Here is a 21,376-nt window from a genome sequence, read left to right on the forward strand (position 1 = left end):
AGTGCCCCTCTATGCATGCATTTGAATTCAACTGGCATTAACCAGCTTAGCTGGGCTCTTAACTTTTCCATTTGCCAGGGTTGGAGGAATTGAGCTACAGGGAGAGGCTGAACACGCTGGGGCTGTTTTCCCTGGAGTGTCAGAGGCTGAGGAGTGACCTTATAGAGGTTTATAAAATCATGAGGGGCATGGATAGGATAAATAGACAAAGTCTTTTCCCTGGGGTCGGTGAGTCCAGAACTAGAGGGCATAGGTTTAGGGTGAGAGGGGAAGGATATGGAGGAGACCTGGTGGGGGCAGCTTTTTCACGCTGTCTTTTCTCTGTTATATAAAGATAACAATCAACGTCAGGGCTTATGGCATGTAGAAAGAAACAGTCAAGCATCTTTGGGACTGCGTTAGTCACCGGATCTAGGACTGCAGACCAGAAAATAGAGCATTGCAAACAACAGGCCAGGTCTAACACCTAACAGCATTAAAAATATACTAGTAGGCATTAGATTTTACTTCCTGCAAGAGCTTCCAACCCCATTACATACTTTCTGATTAACCTGTTCAGTGATGTGATGTCACCCCTTTGGAGCAGGTGGGCCTAGAACTGGGCCTGGTGGCTCAGAGGTAGGTACACACCACCTCCACCAAACCGACAATCACATTAAAAACTGTTCAACACAGCCGTCAACGTTGGAATTCTGACACAGCTCAGGCGCCTTAAAAAGAAAGAAACAAAAGAACTGTGAACACTGGAAATCTGGAGCAAAAACAGAAATTGCTGGAAGATCTCAGACAGATCTGGCATCACCTGTGGAGAGTTCACGTTTCGGTCTGTTATAGAGTCATAGAGATGTACAGCACGGAAACAGACCCTTCGGTCCAACCCGTCCATGCTGACCAGGTATCCCAACCCAATCTAGTCACACCTACCAGCACCAGGCCCATATCTGTCCAAACCCTTCCTATTCATATACCCATCCAAATGCCTTTTAAATGTTGCAAATGCACCACCCTCCACCACCTCCTCCGGCAGCTCACTCCACCCCGTACCACCCTCTGCGCGAAAAAGCTGCCCCTCCCAGGTCTCCTCCATATCTTTCCCCTCTCACCCTAAACCTATGCCCTCTAGTTCTGCACTCACCAACCCCAGGGAAAACACTGTCTATTTATTCTATCCAGGCCCCTCATGATTTTATAAACCTCTATAAGATCACTCCTCAGCCTCTGACGCTCCAGGGAAAACAGCCCCAGCCTGTTCAGCCTCTCCCTGTAGCTCAAATCCTCCAACCCTGGCAACATTCTGTTAAAATGTTAACTCTGATTTCTCTCCACAGATGCTGCCAGGCCTGCTGAGATCTTCCAGCAATTTCGGTTTCAGTTGTCCAAGGAGAAGACAGATTGCTGCTGCCTTGGAAATTGGGCCATGCTTTATCCACCATCTAAACAGCGTCTCTGGCAAATGTTGCGAAACTCGGAAGAGTACAAAAAAGATTTAGAGCATGTTGTTGGTGTTGGAGAGTTTGAGCTACAGGGAGAGGCTGAATAGGCTGTGGCTATTTTCCCTGGAACATCAGAGGCTGAGGGGTGACCGCATAGAGGTTTATAACAGCATGAGGGGCATGGATTGGGTAAATAGCCAAGGTCTTTTCCCTGTGGTTGAGGATTCCAAAACTAGAGGGCGCAGGTTTAAGGTGAGAGGAGAAAAGATTTAAAAAGGGACCTAAGGGGCAACTTTTTCCACACAGAGGGTGGTGTGTGTATGGAACGAGCTGCCAGGCAAAGTGGTGGAAGTGGATACAATTACAATACTTAAAAGGTATATGGAATGGGTATATGAACAGGAAGGGTAGAGGGGTTTGGGCCAAGTGCTGGCAAGTGGGACTAGATTAATTTAGGATATCTGGGTAGCACAGATGAGTTGGACTGAAGGGTCTGTTTCAATAGAGAATAGGTGGAGTAGGCCATTCAGCCCTTCGAGCCAGCACTACCATTCATTATGATCATGGCTGATCATCCACAATCAGTATCCTGTTCCTGCCTTATCCCCATAACCCTCAATTCCACTATCTTTAAGAACTCTATCCATCTCTTTCTTGAAGGTATCCAGAGACTTGGCCTCCACTGCCTTCTGGGGCAGAGCATTCCATATATCCACCACTCCTCAACTCTGTTCTAAATAGCCTCCCCCTTATTTTTCCAACCTGTACATCTCTACGGCACTATGATTCTATAACTGGAAGGAAAAGGGACACTAGGACCAATCAAAATGAAGAGTGAAGGGAGAGGGGATAACCTCAAATAATGGTCAACAGCAACAAAATAATGCCAAACAGTATCCAATCAGGCCTTAGCTAATGTAAGGGCCTCTGGACAGATTTCACAGAAGATCTAGAAAATACTGCGCAAAACTAACCAAAATGCAAATCTCGTCAAGTGATCGCAGGTGTATATTGGAAAGTGAGAGTAAAATTCACTGGGTGAAACAGCAGTGTAACAGATACCAGCAGGAGCCTCACACACCGCAGCTCAGAGAAAACCTCAGCACAAGAACAAAAGGGCCACATATCAGACACTCCGATGCAGGAAGTACTACTGCTTTAAAAAACAATTAGTTGCATTCACATAGCATCTTTGATGTAGCAAACTATTCCAGGAAACTTCAGAAGATCATAAATAGATTGTCCTTTTTCTTAAAATTAATACTCATTCAAAGATGGAAACATTAGGACTGGTGACAAAAGGTTACGTCAAAGAGATGGGTTTTTAAAAAGAGATTAGAGTCGCTACAGGCCTTTCAGCCCTAACAAGTCCACACCAACCCACCCAGACCCATTCCCCTACCCCATATTTCCCTCTGACTAATGCACCTGACACTATGGCCAATTTAGCATGGCTAATTCACCCAACCTGCACATCTTCGGATTGTGGGATGAAACCGGAGCATCCGGAAGAAACCCATGCAGACACGGGGAGAATGTGCAAACTCCACATGGACGATCGCCCCCAAGGCTGGAATCGAACCCAAGTCCCTGGCGCTGTGAGGCAGCAGTGCTAACCACTGAACCACCCATCAAAGACAGAATCAAAGTGCAGAAAGAGGCTTGGAACAGAATTCCACAGTTCAGGGCATAACCTGCAGTGGGGAAGCCCTGTTCAGTATAGCATTAGGGAGTTATGGCACCTGGGTAAACAGAGAAATCTTCTTCGTCTGCCTAATGCACTACACTTGACCTACCATTTGGAGGTCACCTCCATGTGGTTAAACCTACATCTTCCACACTACCCCAAAATCACAGGGACTTGAAGGAGCAATGGGAATATTCAGCCCCAATCATTGACCTGAATGGACCCTTACCAAGCAGAGTTGTCTATTCACCACCATTGGTGGTGGTGGTTGGGCGGGTGGGACCCTTGCCCACCCCTACACAAACCCTGCAACCCTTCGCAAAACTCACATTCCACTCAGCACACACTCCACCCACCCCTGCCATCCTGCCCCCCCTCACTCACCCCACACCCCCTTCCCAAACACGCCACACGCCCCACTTTCCCCTTTCCCCACACTCACCTCTACATATCCCCATTCATTCCATCCCTCGGTCGCCCCGCACCCACCACCCCCCGCCCCCCCCCCCCCCCCCCACCCTCCAACATACACACACACAGACACACACACACTCTTGCACTCCGCTCACCCTTCCACACCCCCAAATGCACCCCAACCCCTCACTCACTCTGCCCACACCCTGGTCTGCCACACCCCACTCACCTCCATGAGCTCCCCTCCACTACTCACACGCCATCTAATGCCCCACCCTCTACCCACATCAGCACAAACAGCTCTGGGGCGAGATGGTTCTGTTCAGCTAAGGCAATCTCCCAACCTCCCTCATTCCTGTCCAACTAGGGGCTACCAATCCTGTCCCATGTCTCTGGTAAGAGGACACTTAAGCAGGATCAGCAGGTTTAGTTACTGCAACGCTTCTAATTTGAGCCCAATTCTGTCAACTCTTGTGACCAATGACAAATTGAAACACATAGGAATCCCTTTAACCCCTTGTCTCTCTGGTTATGTGTATCAGTGTTCCTGCATTAATATGTAACTCGTCCATCTCATTTCAGACAAGCTATTTCTGCATTAGAGAGAGTACAGTGAAGATTTACAGTGAAGGTGCCTGGAATGATAAAGTATAGCTCTGGGGAAAGTTTGGATAGGCCAAATTGTTCCATTTGCAATGGAGGAAGCTGAGACAGAGATTTAGAAAGATTAGAGAGAAAATGAGGAAAACTCTTTGCACCCAGACGGAGTTAGAGATCTGGAACTCACTGTGTGAAAAGAAAGTTGAGAGGGAAACCCTCAGCTGATTTAACAAGTGTCTGAGTGAGCACCAAGTGCTGTAACCTGGAGGACCATGCACCAAGTGCAGGAAAATAGGATGTGGCTAGTTGGTTCATTTTTCAGCCAGCACAGAGACAAAGGGCTGAGTGGCCTCATTTTTTTTTTAAAACCATGAACGTTCTGTAGTATGATAGAGACACAGATCGGTTCTGGCTCAGTCAGGGAGTCAGGCCTTTTTAAAGCCAATGTATTTCTCTATTTGCAGCTTTTCTGTCGTGTTTCTGTAACTGCTCCACTCAGAAACCTCGGGTAAATGGCTAAAGCCACCTTCACCACAAGAGGAGATGACTTGGGAAGGATGCCAAGTTTGACTTCTAAGAGAAAGCCAAAAAAAAAGTTTATTTATAAAGCACCTTTCATAGTGCTTTACATAACTACTCCTTTCAAATGTAGATGTTATTGAAATTGTGGCAGCTGATGTACGCACAACAAACTCCTACAAATAACAATGTAAGAATAAAAAATACTGACATGGACCAATAAATAAATTGCTTTTGTTCATTCAAGGGATGTGGATGTCAATGGCTGGGCCAGCATTTATTGCCGATCTCTATCTGTCCTTGAGATGGCGCTTGTGAGCTTTTTTCTTGAACCAGTGCAGTCCGTAGGGAGACCCTGAGGGAGAGAATTCCAGAAATCTGACCAAGCGACACTGCAATAGATTTCCAAATCAGGGTGGTGAATGTCTTGGATGGAAACTTGCAGGTGGTGACATTCCAATGCATCTACTGCCCTTGGCCTTCCAGATGGCACGGTGGCACAGTGGTTAGCACTGCTGCCTCACAGCGCCAGAGACCCGGGTTCAATTCCAGACTCAGGCGACTGACTGTGTGGAGTTTGCACATTCTCCCCGTGTCTGTGTGGGTTTCCTCCGGGTGCTCCGGTTTCCTCCCACAGTCCAAAGACCTGCAGGTCAGGTGAATTGGCCATGCTAAATTGCCCGTAGTGTTAGGTAAGGGGTAAATGTAGGGGTATGGGTGGGTTGCGCTTCGGTGGGTCGGTGTGGACTTGTTAGGCCGAAGGGCCTGTTTCCACACTGTAAGTAATCTAATCTAATCTAAAATGGTAGTGGTCATGAGTTGGAAGGTGCTGTCTGAGGAGCTTTGATGAACTTCTGCAGTGCATCTTGTCGATGGTGTGCATTGCTGCTACCATTAATACCACAAATTCAAAAACAATTTATCTGACTTGAACAGAAAGGCTAAACAGACTATCACCTCATTTCAAAAATCCCCTAGTGTCATCAAACCTAATAGATGTGATCAATTGTATCAGGGTATAATTAGACTACGTTTGGAGGATTGCGTGCAGTTCTGGTCGCCACATTACAAGAAAGATGTGGAGGCTTTGAACAGGGTGCCGAAGAGGTTTACCAGGATGTTGCCTGGATTAGTGGTTCAACTGTATGGCCAGGTTGGACAAATTGGGATCATTTTCGCACTGGAGTTGAGGGCAACCTGACAGAAGTATATAAAATTATGACAGGTAGCAATAGAATGGTTCGTCAAGAGTCTTCTTCCCACAGTGGAAATCTCAAATACTAGATGGTTTTGGTTTAAGACGAGAGGGGGAAAAGTTAAAAAGGAGAGATGCAAGACAAGCTTTTATGCAGGTGCCTGGAACATGCTGCCAGGGGAGGTGGTAGAAGCAGATTCTATAGCAACACTTAAGAGCCATTTAGACAGACATGTGAATAGGCAGGAAATAGAGGGGATGTGGAACATAGGCAGACAGATGGGATTAGTTTAGATTAACATCGTGATCAGCACAGACCTGGTGAGCTGAAGGGCCTGTTCCCGTGCCGTACATTTCACTGTCTTATGTTCTAACATTCCAGATGGTTAAAATAGTGACAAATACGTCTCCACTGACTAGTGCTGAACATTACATTATCTGGGATATTTAACAGATCTAGGCAAACCCAGTCTAGTTTAGATTAGATTCCCTACAGTGTGGAAACAGTCCCTTCGGCCCAACAAGTCCACACCGATCCTCCGAAGAATAACCCACCCGTCCTCTGACTAATGCAACTAACAACTACGGACAATTTAACCTGCACATCTGTGGAATGTGGGAGGAAACCAGAGCATTCGGAGGAAACCCGCGCACACACGGGGAGAATGTACTAACTCCACACAGACAGTTGCCCAAGGCTAGAATCGAACCTGGGACTCTGACGCTGTGAGGCAGCAGTACTAACCACTGAGCCACTGTGCTGCCCAGATTTCCAAATTTTATTGAAATACTCAAGGAGTTTATATAATAGTAAATCTTCCAAGGAGTTTACATAATCTTCTAAGTACAATCATCACATTTTCCAAGATTATAAGAATTAAACCAGCGAGATATTAATGTAAGCAGAAACATATCTCCAGGTACCCAGTAAGAATAAAGGTAACCATCAGATTAAATACTGCAAATGTGTTGCTGGTCAAAGCACAGCAGGCCAGGCAGCATCTCAGGAATAGAGAATTCGACGTTTCGAGCATAAGCCCTTCATCAGATTAAATAGCCTATTTCACCAAAGTATTCTCACAGACAGCAAACTAGGAATTTAAAAGCGCACATTGCCCTTTCAATATACCAGGTTATACAGAATAAATAAAGATTGGGACATAAATATGGGATTCCGGTCAAAATAATATAACCAAACAATTTTTAAAGCACAAGATCAAACATCATCTTTTATCATCTTGAAAAAAATTCAATATTTCACAGGCATAAAATTAGTGAGTTTTGAGAAGATTTGTAGCTCAGGTTGAGGTTTTTGATGTGGGTTTGCTCGCTGAGCTGGAAGGTTCATTTCCAGACGTTTTGTCACCCTACCTGGTAACATCTTCAGTGGGCTTCAGGCAAAGCACTGATGTTAATTCCTGCTTTTTATTTATATTAACAGAAGACAGGAATTATCAGCAGTGCTCTTCCTGGGGCCCACTGAAGATGTTACCTGGTATGGTGACGAAATGTCTGGAAATGAACCTTCCAGTTCAGAGAGTGAACCTACATCCATAAAATCAGATTATTCATTGAGAGAGACTATTTAAAATTTAGTAAATTACTTCATTGTGGAAAGCTCGATAATACCTCATCCAACAAGGAGCTTTCAAGAATAATTTACAGCAAAGACTAAAGTGCATGCTCCCATCAGTTCAGGGATTTCTGGTTAACTACAAACTCCAGAGATGTTAACAGGGTGCCCAAAAGGGAACTTCGAAACAGCAACTACATGATTTCTGCATCTTTTAATAACTGCATGTGAACAGACTACAGAAGTCAGTTTCAAAAGGAGATTAGATTAGATTAGATTACTTACAGTGTGGAAACAGGCCCTTCAGCCCAACAAGTCCACACCGACCCGCCGAAGCGCAACCCACCCAGACCCATTCCCCTACATTTACCCCTTACCTAACACTACGGGCAATTTAGCATGGCCAATTCACCTGACCTGCACATCTTTGGACTGTGGGAGGAAACCGGAGCACCCGGAGGAAACCCACGCAGACACGGGGAGAATGTGCAAACTCCACACAGTCAGTCGCCTGAGTTGGGAATTGAACCCGGGTCTCAGGCACTGTGAGACAGCAGTGCTAACCACCGTGCTGCCGAGATGGTGGAATGTCGACAGTTTTGCTGTCATTACTGCCACAAAATTCAAGACCGCTGTTTCACACAGACAGTTATTAAAAGATGCAATGCCTTCTCACAATTACAGAATCTTAGATGGAATCAACACAAATCTATTTTGTATAAGAAAGCATCCCAAACTGTTTCATAAAACCAAAATAAGATACCAAGCAAGATCAGCAGGTCATATGGCTAAAAAGAGATAGGATTTAAGACTGCCATCAAAGAGAGAAACATTGCAAAGAGGGACAAAGGTGTAAGCAAAGAATTTCAAAGCTTAGTTTGAAGACTTGACCGTGATTAGCAGAATGTCTAAAATCGAGGATGTTCCAAGAAGCCAGAATTAGAAAAGGACATATATCTTTGAGGATTGTAGGACTAGAGGAGATGACAGAGGCGGGAGGGACAACAGCATGGAGGGATTTGGAAACGAGGATGACAACTTTTAAAAGTCAAGCCATAATTTGACCAATCTAGTATGAAGTAGGTCAGCAAGTAAGGCGGTTGATGACTGAACAGCACTTGCTACAAGTTAAAGCATGCACAGTAGATTTCTGAATGACCTCAATGTTATACAGGATGGAATAGGGGGCCAGTCTAGAGGGCATGGAAGTACAGGGAATGTGGTTACAAGGCATATTTCATCAATGCAAATTTGTTGTAACGCGATTAACGCTGTTCCTACAGCAGAAACCTTTAAAATGTGTGTTGGCTGTAACATGTTTACAGCACTAACACATTAAGCACAGGTTTCAAAGCTCAATTTTTCAGTAACAAGAGGTCACGCATAAACGTAATCATCACGTTATAGAAGAACGACCATATCATAAAATCCTTACAGTGTGAAAACAGGCCCTTCGGCCCAACAAGTCCATACCAACCCTCCGAAAAGTAACCCACTCAGACCCATTCCCCTACCCTATTATCCTATATTTACCCCTGAACAATGCACCTAACCTACACATCGCTGAATACTATGGACAATTTAGCATGGTCAATTTACCTAACCTGCACATCTTTGGACTGTGGGAGGAAACTAGTGCACCCAGCAGAAACCCACGCAGATACGGGGAGAATGTGCAAACTCCACACGGACAGTTGCCCCTGGTGCTGAGACAGCAGTGCTAACCACTGAGCCACTGTGCCATATTTCTATTCTAGCTCTGTCATTGTATTTCAATGGAACTCAACACAAGCTGGAGAAACAACACATTAATTTTCCCTTAGGCATCTTGCAGCTCTAAGACTCAATATTGTGTTCCACAACCTCTGAAGATGACATCTCTCCTCCACTTTTCTTACATCCAACCCCTCAACCCCAGACAGCCATGTGTTTGTCTCTCACTGACCTTGCTTTCAGTAGAATGGACCCATTTTCTCCTTTTCATACTTATCATTTACACCCATTTTACATCTCTAACCCTCCTTAACCATCATTAACACTCCATTTATATCTTACTCTGGGCATCCTCAGCATCTGTTCAACTCGCTCCTCCTTCCCTCTCTGCCTACAGGATGAAAACCACCACTTACCAGCCCCCTTCAGTTCTGAAAGTTTGCGTTCCTATTGGACACAAAACATTAATTATGTTTCTCACTCCACGGATGCTGCCAGACCTGCTGAGTTTCCCCAGCACTTTCACATGTCCAGCATCCGCAGTATTCCATTATATTACTGGAATAGTAACATCTGGCATCAGATTAATGCTTGAAAAGGAAGGAAAATAAAATGTGAAAAAAAAGCACGAGGTGAGGGCTGGGAAGTGAGATTAAACAGCATTAAAATGTACAGATGTGGCAATATCATGTGGAAATTCTGATTTGCTTGCAAAAGTCTACCTAATGAAAATCCTGACTGCAGATAATTCATGGCTGTGCACTTATTATAGTTCCTATCTTACTCACCTCCAGTGTTTCAGGTTGCGATAGCAGAACAGCAGCAACTAAAGCTCCCCCAGAGGCTCCTGTGTAGTTCTGTATTTTACTGAGTAACTTGTTCCCATGTCTGTGAAGAGCAACTGCTGCCCCCAAGTGGTAAATTCCCAAAAATCCACAGGCACTAAAAGTCAGGTTCAGGGGACACATAGTTAACTGTGTGAATGGAAAGAAAAAACAAGATAAAATCATACAAGAAAGTCCCCACCCAGGCCACGTTCCAGCGGCAAGCTGCCGTTAAACAACAAATAACTATTACGCTATTACTATTAGTCAGCTATTACGAGGGGCATAGCGTTAAATTAAGGGGTGGTAGGTATAGGACAGATGTCAGGGGTAGATTCTTTACTCAGCGAGTCGTGAGTTCATGGAATGCCCTGCCAGTAACAGTGGTGGACTCTCCCACTTTATGGGCATTTAAACGGGCATTGGATAGGCATATGGAGGATAGTGGGCTAGTGTAGGTTAGGTGGGCTTGGGTCGGCGCAACATCGAGGGCCGAAGGGCCTGTAGTGCACTGTATTTTTCTATGTTCTATGTAACTGCAGATGCTAGAAATCTGGAACAGAAACTGAATTAGCTGGAGAAACTCAGCAGGTCTGAGAGAAAGCAGAGTCGCTGCGAAGGAAGGGTCACCCCGGGACACGAAAGACGAACTCTGCTTTCTTTCTGCAGATGCTGCCAGACGTGCTGAGTTTCTCCAACTTGTTCTCTTATTTGTTGCCAGGAAACACCTCTCAGCATTGGTGAGACTTACTGTGTAATGCAACGCAAGGCTGGGTGGCCTCTCTACAGTCCTTCCAATGTTGTTTTTCTCAGTGATTACTAGTTGTACCAACAACAGGAGGCCTTGAGCATCGAATTTGTAACTTAGCTCCAGCAGCCTGCTAGAACCATTGGCAAATGCAGGTTCAATGATACTGTGGAAGGTTACAGAACCTTGAATCGTAGAAGGTAGCCATTCAGATGCTCATTAGTTTCACTCCCCTGCTCTTTCTCCCACGGCACTGCAATTTATTCCTTTTTTTTGGTATTTTTCATTTCCCCATTGAAACGTATTAATGATTATGTCAGGCGATGCATTCCACATGGTAACAACTCATGAACTGTCTGTGGATAAGGTGACTGTAAACAGATCCAGGCAGTAGATGGCTGAAGGGGCTGCTCATTGCAATTGCCTGTCTCCCTTCTACGGGTGCCCTTGGGGAGGAAATCAGTACATTTGAGATCTTGAGTGGCCAGTGGGTGCCTCAGGAGTTGCAGTGCCACACTAGCCCTGGAAATGACACTGTGACTTATGTTGAAGCTTTTGTTACAGCAGCAGCGGCTTTCAAGAGACAGGTCATTAATTAATTAGTCCTTCTCATTTACTCAGGGTGTGAAAAGAAACTCCCCAATCCAGTTATTTTGGCAATTACTTTAAAAGCATTTAGCTCTGGTCTCCTTGTTTTAGGAAAGATGTTGGGAGACAGTAAGGACTGCAGATGCTGGAAGTCAGAGTCAGTAGATGTATGAGCTGGAAAAGCACAGCAAGTCAGACGGCATCCAAGGAGCAACGCTTCGGGCCGAAACCCATTGTCAGGACTTCCAGCTTCACATCTATTGACATCGGAAAGATGTTGTCAACCTTGAAAGGGTTCAGAAAAGATTTACAAGGATGCAGCTGGGGTTGGAGAGCTTGATCTTTAGGGACAGGCTGCGGCTGTTTTTCCTTGAGTGTCTAAGACTGAAGGGTGACCTTACAGAGGTTTATAAAAAGTCATAAGGGACACAGATAGGGTGAATTGTCAAGATCTTTTCCCCAATGTAGGTGAATCCAAAACTAGAGGCCACAGGTTTAGGGTGAGAGGAGCAAGATTTAAAAAGGATGTAAGGGACAACTTTTTCACGCAGAGGGTGGTACGTGTATGGAATGAGCTGTCACAGGAAGTGCTGGAGGCTGGTACAATTACAACATTTAAAAGGCATCTGGATGGGTTCAAGAATAGGAAGGGTTTAGAGGGATGTGGGCCAAGTGCTGGCAAATGTGCTGGACTTGATTAATTTAGAATATCTGGTCAGCATAGATGAGTTGAGCCGAAAGGTCTTATTTCATGAGCTGTACATCGCAATACCCCCGAGTCCTATGATTGGTGACATTTGTCAACGGAATCAGTTTCTCCCTACATATCACGAAACCCCGATATATTTGAGGCTTTCCATTAAATTGATTCAGAATTCGCCGGATTCCAAGGAGAACAATCCCAACTTTTCCGGTCTCTCCACATAACCACCCCAGAGACAGTCAGGTCAAACCTTGACATTTTACCAAAGCCATGGCACCCAGAATTGGCCACAATTGGACACTGGCACTTACCAGCGATTAGTAAAGGTCTCGCAGAACTTCCTATCTTTTGTACTCCACACCTCTATGAACTCAACCCAGAATTGTTACTTCTTCAAATAACCTGTTGAATAGCATAATACAGAATGTTAATTAGCGTGAAGTACAGGAAACAGAGGAAACATTAAAGTTTTAATGAATACATGTACACGTTAGGCCAATGGAAAAATTAGGTGCAAAACTTAACAGTGGTTCAAGGATGGGTCAAGACTTTGCAAATGACAATCAACCCCAGATAAGCACAAAGGAGGACCAAGGCTGAATATACTCATATTTTACAGGGAACATTTCTGAAATCAGAAGCTTGTAAAAGATCTTAGCATTACACTTCATAATTCTCTGAAGGACCATAACCCATGCTGAGAAGCAGTAACGGTTCACACATTTATACACCACCCTTCAGGACTTCAGGATGTGCCAAAGCATCTTATTGCAAATTAAGCACTTTAAAAGTATAGTCACTGTTCTAAAGCAGGAACAGCTGCAATGGATTGCTTGCAATAACCCCCTGCAACAAGGAGATAATCACAAGGGAATGTTTTCAGTTGAAGTACGCAATGGCCCAAACACTAGTTCTACTACTGTGACATGGGATCTTTAACATTCCCCTATATGAGGACATGATATAGATCTCACTGTTCACTCAAAGGGCTGCAGCCAAGTCTAAGGGGTGATCAAGTTCCATTGACAGGGCTCCTCGATAGAGGACAAAACATATCAATGTGAAACAAAGTACAGCACATTGTCCTGATTACAGTCAGAGTAATGTGTGCAGCTTTCGTTGGTATCGTGGAGGATTTGGAAAATGTTCACAGGTGGGCTACAACAATAGCTCCCAAAATACAGAACCTTAATGCGTCAGATTGAAAGAAACCTCAGGTTATTAGTTCTGAGGAAGGGTCACCAGACCCAAAAGGTTAATTCTGATTTCTCCCCACAGTCCTGCAGAGCTTTTCCAGCCTTTTTTTTAATCTCAGTGTACTAATTCGTTTTTCAGGAAATCGAACACCAAAACACTCAATCACCAAACAAGTGACAATTGACAAACATTGCTCACCAGGGGCAGTGCAACAGAAACAAGAAACAAAAAGGTGGGGGAACAGGATAGTGTTAGAGAGTGAGAGGAGACACCCCAGCGCCTGCGATGCCCAGCTCTCTCTGGAGGCTTTGAGAGTATTGGCGGACATCTCTTACTGCTCCTCGGATGCTGCCTGAACCTCTGTGCTCTTCCAGCACCACCAATCCAGATTCTGGTTTCCAGCAGCTGCGGGGAGTAAGTGAGGACTGCAGATGCTGGAGATCAGAGCTGAAAATCCTTGGATGCTGCCTGACCTGCTGCGCTTTTCCAGCAACACATTTTCGGTTCCAGCATCTGCAGTCATTGTTTTTACCCCTTACTCCCTCTCCAAGGATACCCAGGGACGAACACAGCTGTGAAGGAAGGGCAGCCAGTTAGGACTGATGACCCCTTTCATAGCCCACACAGATAAGGAGGTTCTCTGACCCTACCTGACACCCCCCACACTGACGACCATCAATCACGGCACGAGGCTGAAGTGCTACAAAAAGACTTTTCAAGTAACTAAAAGGGGTGTTGTGTTGGGAGAGTCCTTGAACCACCTTAGGAGGAGAAAGTGAGGTCTGCAGATGCTGGAGTATCAGAGCTGAAAATGTCTTGCTGGAAAAGTGCAGCAGGTCAGGCAGCATCCAAGGAAGAGGAAACGTTGAATCTCCTGCTCCTTGGAGGCTGCCTGACCTGCTGCGCTTTTCCAGCAACACATTTTCAGCTCTTGAACCACCTTAACCTACGAACATAGGAGACTGTTTGTGTCCATCACCTTCTGTCCCAGGTCCTCCAGTCAAAGACACACACACACACGGAGTGATTCAGACCTATCAATGTTATTTTCTGATCAGGATGTTATTACACACCTCTGGGGCAGGGGAGGCTTGAACCCCGGCCTCCTGGCTCAGAAGCAGGGGCACTACCATTGAGGCACATCATGTGGTTAAATGGTCAATTGCTGTTACATTAATCAATTAATTCTCAAAGAGCAGTTCCCTTTCCTGAGGCACAATGTTATTCAAACCCGGCTCCAATACGATTGCAAAACCCAACATTACAGTGGGCTGAAATACTGTGATGTGAGCACAGAGGCGCTATGTCAATGCAGGTATTGCTGAAAGGCTGTGATAGTCACGGAAGGCGCTAGGTCAATGCAGATGTTGCTGAAAGGCTGTGATAGTCACGGAAGGCGCTATGTCAATGCAGGTGTTGCTGAAAGGCTGTGATAGTCACGGAAGGCGCTATGTCAATGCAGGTGTTGCTGAAAGGCTGTGATAGTCACGGAAGGCGCTAGGTCAATGCAGATGTTGCTGAAAGGCTGTGACAGTCACGGAAGGCGCTAGGTCAATGCAGGTGTTGCTGAAAGGCTGTGACAGTCACGGAAGGCGCTAGGTCAATGCAGGTGTTGCTGAAAGGCTGTGATAGTCACGGTAGGCGCTAGGTCAATGCAGATGTTGCTGAAAGGCTGTGACAGTCACGGAAGGCGCTAGGTCAATGCAGGTGTTGCTGAAAGGCTGTGATAGTCACGGAAGGCGCTAGGTCAATGCAGGTGTTGCTGAAAGGCTGTGATAGTCACGGAAGGCGCTATGTCAATGCAGGTGTTGCTGAAAGGCTGTGATAGTCACGGAAGGCGCTAGGTCAATGCAGGTGTTGCTGAAAGGCTGTGACAGTCACGGAAGGCGCTAGGTCAATGCAGGTGTTGCTGAAAGGCTGTGCTATATGAAACTTACCGGGAGTGGGCCATGGGGGAGAACCCCCGGACCCGGTCTCTGCCCCCGGTGACCCTCAGGCCGCCCTCAGCAACCCCGGGGCCTGGGCCCAGTCCCTGATCCACACACGGCCCGGGGCCCGGGGATGGGGCCGGTTTAATCAGGAATAGTCCCGCCTGCGGACTCTCAGAAACTCCGTTTCCCCCCCAGCACCGGCTACCCCGCTCAAATATTACTCCTCCCAGACTACAGGGGGCGCTGTGAGTTGACAATTACACCTCCCAGGCTACAGGGGGCGCTGTGAGCTGACAATTACACCTCCCAGGCTACAGGGGGCGCTGTGAGCTGACAATTACACCTCCCAGACTACAGGGGGCGCTGTGAGTTGACAATTACACCTCCCAGACTACAGGGGGCGCTGTGAGCTGACAATTACATCTCCCAGACTACAGGGGGCGCTGTGAGTTGACAATTACACCTCCCAGACTACAGGGGGCGCTGTGAGTTGACAATTACACCTCCCAGACTACAGGGGGCACTGTGAGCTGACAATTACACCTCCCAGGCTACAGGGGGCGCTGTGAGCTGACAATTACTCCTCCCAGGCTACAGGGGGGCACTGTGAGCTGACAATTACTCCTCCCAGGCTACAGGGGGCGCTGTGAGCTGACAGTTCCTCCTCCCAAGCTACAGGGGGCGCTGTGAGCTGACAATTACTCCTCCCAGGCTACAGGGGGCGCTGTGAGCTGACAGTTCCTCCTCCCAGGCTACAGCGGTCGCTGTGAGCTGACAGTTCCTCCTCCCAGGCTACAGGGGGCGCTGTGAGCTGACAGTTCCTCCTCCCAGGCTACAGGGGGTGCTGTGAGCTGACAGTTCCTCCTCCCAGGCTACAGTGGTCGCTGTGAGCTGACAGTTACTCCTCCCAGGCTACAGGGGGCGCTGTGAGCTGACAATTACTCCTCCCAGGCTACAGGGGGCGCTGTGAGCTGACAATTACTCCTCCCAGACTACAGGGGGCACTGTGAGCTGACAGTTCCTCCTCCCAGGCTACAGGGGGCGCTGTGAGCTGACAATTACACCTCCCAGGCTACAGGGGGCGCTGTGAGCTGACAGTTACACCTCCCAGGCTACAGGGGGTGCTGTGAGCTGACAATTACACCTCCCAGGCTACAGGGGGCGCTGTGAGCTGACAGTTCCTCCTCCCAGGCTACAGGGGGCGCTGTGAGCTGACAGTTCCTCCTCCCAGGCTACAGCGGTCGCTGTGAGCTGACAGTTCCTCCTCCCAGGCTACAGCGGTCGCTGTGAGCTGACAGTTCCTCCTCCCAGGCTACAGGGGGCGCTGTGAGCTGACAGTTCCTCCTCCCAGGCTACAGGGGGTGCTGTGAGCTGACAGTTCCTCCTCCCAGGCTACAGGGGGTGCTGTGAGCTGACAATTACTCCTCCCAGGCTACAGGGGGCGCTGTGAGCTGACAATTACTCCTCCCAGACTACAGGGGGCACTGTGAGCTGACAGTTCCTCCTCCCAGGCTACAGGGGGCGCTGTGAGCTGACAATTACACCTCCCAGGCTACAGGGGGCGCTGTGAGCTGACAGTTACACCTCCCAGGCTACAGGGGGCGCTGTGAGCTGACAATTACACCTCCCAGGCTACAGGGGGCGCTGTGAGCTGACAGTTCCTCCTCCCAGGCTACAGGGGGCGCTGTGAGTTGACAATTACACCTCCCAGACTACAGGGGGCACTGTGAGCTGACAATTACACCTCCCAGGCTACAGGGGGCGCTGTGAGCTGACAATTACTCCTCCCAGGCTACAGGGGGGCACTGTGAGCTGACAATTACTCCTCCCAGGCTACAGGGGGGCGCTGTGAGCTGACAGTTCCTCCTCCCAAGCTACAGGGGGCGCTGTGAGCTGACAATTACTCCTCCCAGGCTACAGGGGGCGCTGTGAGCTGACAGTTACACCTCCCAGGCTACAGGGGGTGCTGTGAGCTGACAGTTCCTCCTCCCAAGCTACAGGGGGCGCTGTGAGCTGACAATTACTCCTCCCAGGCTACAGGGGGCGCTGTGAGCTGACAGTTCCTCCTCCCAGGCTACAGCGGTCGCTGTGAGCTGACAGTTACTCCTCCCAGGCTACAGGGGGTGCTGTGAGCTGACAGTTCCTCCTCCCAGGCTACAGCGGTCGCTGTGAGCTGACAGTTCCTCCTCCCAGGCTACAGGGGGCGCTGTGAGCTGACAGTTCCTCCTCCCAGGCTACAGGGGGCGCTGTGAGCAGACAGTTCCTCCTCCCAGGCTACAGGGGGCGCTGTGAGCTGACAGTTACTCCTCCCAGGCTACAGGGGGCGCTGTGAGCTGACAATTACTCCTCCCAGGCTACAGGGGGCGCTGTGAGCTGACAATTACTCCTCCCAGACTACAGGGGGCGCTGTGAGCTGACAGTTCCTCCTCCCAGACTACAGGGGGTGCTGTGAGCTGACAATTACTCCTCCCAGGCTACAGGGGGCGCTGTGAGCTGACAGTTCCTCCTCCCAGGCTACAGGGGGCGCTGTGAGCTGACAATTACACCTCCCAGGCTACAGGGGGCGCTGTGAGCTGACAGTTCCTCCTCCCAGGCTACAGGGGGCGCTGTGAGCTGACAATTTCACCTCCCAGGCTACAGGGGGCGCTGTGTGCTGACAGTTCCTCCTCCCAGGCTACAGGGGGCGCTGTGAGCTGACAGTTACACCTCCCAGGCTACAGGGGGCGCTGTGAGCTGACAGTTCCTCCTCCCAGGCTACAGGGGGCGCTGTGAGCTGACAGTTCCTCCTCCCAGGCTACAGGGGGCGCTGTGAGCTGACAGTTACACCTCCCAGGCTACAGGGGGCACTGTGAGCTGACAGTTCCTCCTCCCAGGCTACAGGGGGCGCTGTGAGCTGACAGTTCCTCCTCCCAGGCTACAGGGGGCGCTGTGAGCTGACAGTTACACCTCCCAAGCTACAGGGGGCGCTGTGAGCTGACAGTTCCTCCTCCCAGGCTACAGTGGTCGCTGTGAGCTGACAGTTCCTCCTCCCAGGCTACAGGGGGGCGCTGTGAGCTGACAGTTACACCTCCCAGGCTACAGGGGGCACTGTGAGCTGACAGTTCCTCCTCCCAGGCTACAGGGGGCGCTGTGAGCTGACAGTTACACCTCCCAGGCTACAGGGGGTGCTGTGAGCTGACAGTTCCTCCTCCCAGGCTACAGGGGGCGCTGTGAGCTGACAGTTCCTCCTCCCAGGCTACAGGGGGCGCTGTGAGCTGACAGTTCCTCCTCCCAGGCTACAGGGGGCGCTGTGAGCTGACAGTTACACCTCCCAGGCTACAGGGGGCGCTGTGAGCTGACAGTTACACCTCCCAGGCTACAGGGGGTGCTGTGAGCTGACAGTTCCTCCTCCCAGGCTACAGGGGGCGCTGTGAGCTGACAGTTCCTCCTCCCAGGCTACAGGGGGCGCTGTGAGCTGACAGTTACACCTCCCAGGCTACAGGGGGCACTGTGAGCTGACAGTTCCTCCTCCCAGGCTACAGGGGGCGCTGTGAGCTGACAGTTACACCTCCCAGGCTACAGGGGGTGCTGTGAGCTGACAGTTCCTCCTCCCAGGCTACAGGGGGCGCTGTGAGCTGACAGTTCCTCCTCCCAGGCTACAGGGGGCGCTGTGAGCTGACAGTTCCTCCTCCCAGGCTACAGGGGGCGCTGTGAGCTGACAGTTACACCTCCCAGGCTACAGGGGGCGCTGTGAGCTGACAGTTACACCTCCCAGGCTACAGGGGGTGCTGTGAGCTGACAGTTCCTCCTCCCAGGCTACAGGGGGCGCTGTGAGCTGACAGTTCCTCCTCCCAGGCTACAGGGGGCGCTGTGAGCTGACAGTTCCTCCTCCCAGGCTACAGGGGGCGCTGTGAGCTGACAGTTACACCTCCCAGGCTACAGGGGGCGCTGTGAGCTGACAGTTCCTCCTCCCAGACTACAGGGGGTGCTGTGAGCTGACAGTTCCTCCTCCCAGACTACAGGGGGCGCTGTGAGCTGACAGTTCCTCCTCCCAGACTACAGGGGGTGCTGTGAGCTGACAGTTCCTCCTCCCAGACTACAGGGGGCGCTGTGAGCTGACAGTTCCTCCTCCCAGACTACAGGGGGTGCTGTGAGCTGACAGTTCCTCCTCCCAGACTACAGGGGGCACTGTGAGTTGACAGTTCCTCCTCCCAGACTACAGGGGGCACTGTGAGTTGACAGTTCCTCCTCCCAGACTACAGGGGGCACTGTGAGTTGACAGTTCCTCCTCCCAGGCTACAGGGGGCGCTGTGAGCTGACAGTTCCTCCTCCCAGGCTACAGCTTTGGTAAATGGAGTTAAGGAGAATCTAAAAGGTTTTTACAAATACATTCAGGACAAAAGGGTAACTAGGGAGAGAATACGGCCCCTTAACGAGCAGCAAGGCGGCTTAGTGTGGGACCAGAGGAGATGTGGCAGATACTAAATGAGTATTTTGTATCAGTATTTACTGTGGGAAAGGGTATGGAAGGTATAGACTGTGGGGAAATAGATGGTGACATCTTGAAAAATGTCCATATTACAGAGGAGGAAGAGCTGGATGTCTTGCTGGTTAAAACAATGACTGCAGATGCTGGAAACCAGATTCTGGATCAGTGGTGCTGGAAGAGCACAGCAGCTCAGGCAGCGTCCAAAGTGCAGGGAAATCAACGTTTCAGGCAATAAAGGCAGTGAGCCTAAAGCGTGGAGACAAGTTAGAGGAGGGTGTGGGTGGGGAGAAAGTAGCATAGAGTATAATGGGTGAGTGGGGGAGGGAATGAAAGTGATAGGTCAGGGAGGAGGGTGGAGTGGGTAGGTGGAAAAGACGATAGGCAGGTAGGACAAGTGCTGAGCTGAATGTTTGGAACTGGGGTGAGGTGGGGGAAGGGGAAATGAGGAAACTATCGAAGTCCACATTGATGCCCTGGGGTTGAAGTGTTCCGAGGCAGAAGATGAGGCGTTCTTCCTCCAGGCGTCTGGTGGTGAGGGAGCAGCAGTGAAGGAGACCCAGGACCTCCATGTCCTCGGCAGAGTGGGAGGGGGAGTTGAAATGTTGGGCCACGGGGCGGTGTGGTTGATTGGTGCGGGTGTCTCGGAGATGTTCCCTAAAGCTCTCTGCTAGGAGGCGCCCAGTCTCCCCAATGTAGAGGAGACCACATCGGGAGCAACGGATACAATAAATGATATTGGTGGATGTGCAGGTAAAACTTTGATGGATGTGGAAGGCTCCTTTAGGGCCTTGGATAGAGGTGAGGGAGGAGGTGTGGGCACAGGTTTTATAGTTCCTGCGGTGGCAGGGGAAAGTGCCAGGATGGTAGGGTGGGTTGTAGGGGGGCATGAGCCTGACTAGGTGGTCATGGAGGGAATGGTCTATCCGTATTGCCAATTCCTTCGCCTCTGCCGTATCTGCTCCCAGGAAGACGAGTTCCACCATAAAACACACCAGATGGCCTCCTTCTTTAGAGACCGCAATTTCTCTTCCCACGTGGTTAAAGATGCCCTCCAACGCATCTCATCCACATCCCGCACCTCCGCCCTCAGATCCCACCCCTCCAACCGTAACAATGACAGAACGACCCGGTGCTCACCTTCCACCCTTTGCATAAACCAAATCATCCACCGACATTTCCGCCACCTCCAAAAAGACCCCACCACCAGGGATATATTTCCCTCCCTACCCCTTTCCACCTTCCGCAAAGACCGTTCCCTCCATGACTAGTTAGTAAGTTTGCAGATGACACCAAAATTGGAGGTGTAGTGGAAAACGAAGAGGGTTACCTCAGATTACAACGGGATCTTGATCAGATGGGCCAATGGGCTGAGAAGTGGCAGATGGAGTTTAATTCAGATAAATGCAAGGTGCTGCATTTTCGGAAAGCAAATCTTAGCAGGACCTAAACACTTAATGGTAAGGTCCTAGGGAGTGTTGCTGAACAAAGAGACCTTGGAGTGCTTTGGTATGCTTTCTTTTATTGGTCAGAGTATTGAGCACAGGAGTCGGAAGGTCATGTTGCTGGTGTACAGGACATTGGTTAGGCCACTGTTAGAATGTTGCGTGCAATTCTAGTCTCCTTCCTATCGGAAAGGTGTTGTGAAACTTGAAAGGGTTCAGAAAAGATTTACAAGGATGTTGCCAGGGTTGGAGGATTTGAGCTATAGGGAGAGGCTGAACAGACTGGGGCTGTTTTCCCTGGAGTGTCAGAGGCTGAGGGGTAACCTAATAGAAGTTAATAA

General features: G+C 49.1%; 1 protein-coding gene across 2 annotated transcripts in view; it reads right to left on the reverse strand.

Annotated features, from left to right (window-relative positions):
* pnpla4 (patatin-like phospholipase domain containing 4) overlaps nt 1-15,327 on the reverse strand; it is a 59,352-nt gene extending 44,025 nt beyond the window's left edge. For both annotated transcript variants that reach the window (XM_060826296.1, XM_060826295.1), the window contains exons 1-3: nt 15,132-15,327; nt 12,309-12,399; nt 9,923-10,108 (exon numbers count right to left, since the gene is read on the reverse strand). In XM_060826296.1, the coding sequence (XP_060682279.1) occupies nt 9,923-10,102 (180 nt within the window). In that variant the 5' untranslated portion in view covers nt 10,103-10,108; nt 12,309-12,399; nt 15,132-15,327. The remainder of the gene's footprint in view (nt 1-9,922; nt 10,109-12,308; nt 12,400-15,131) is intronic.
* Between the last annotated feature and the right edge of the window lie 6,049 nt (nt 15,328-21,376).

Source organism: Hemiscyllium ocellatum, chromosome 6, assembly GCF_020745735.1.
Source record: "Hemiscyllium ocellatum isolate sHemOce1 chromosome 6, sHemOce1.pat.X.cur, whole genome shotgun sequence".
Classification (NCBI taxonomy): domain Eukaryota; kingdom Metazoa; phylum Chordata; class Chondrichthyes; order Orectolobiformes; family Hemiscylliidae; genus Hemiscyllium; species Hemiscyllium ocellatum.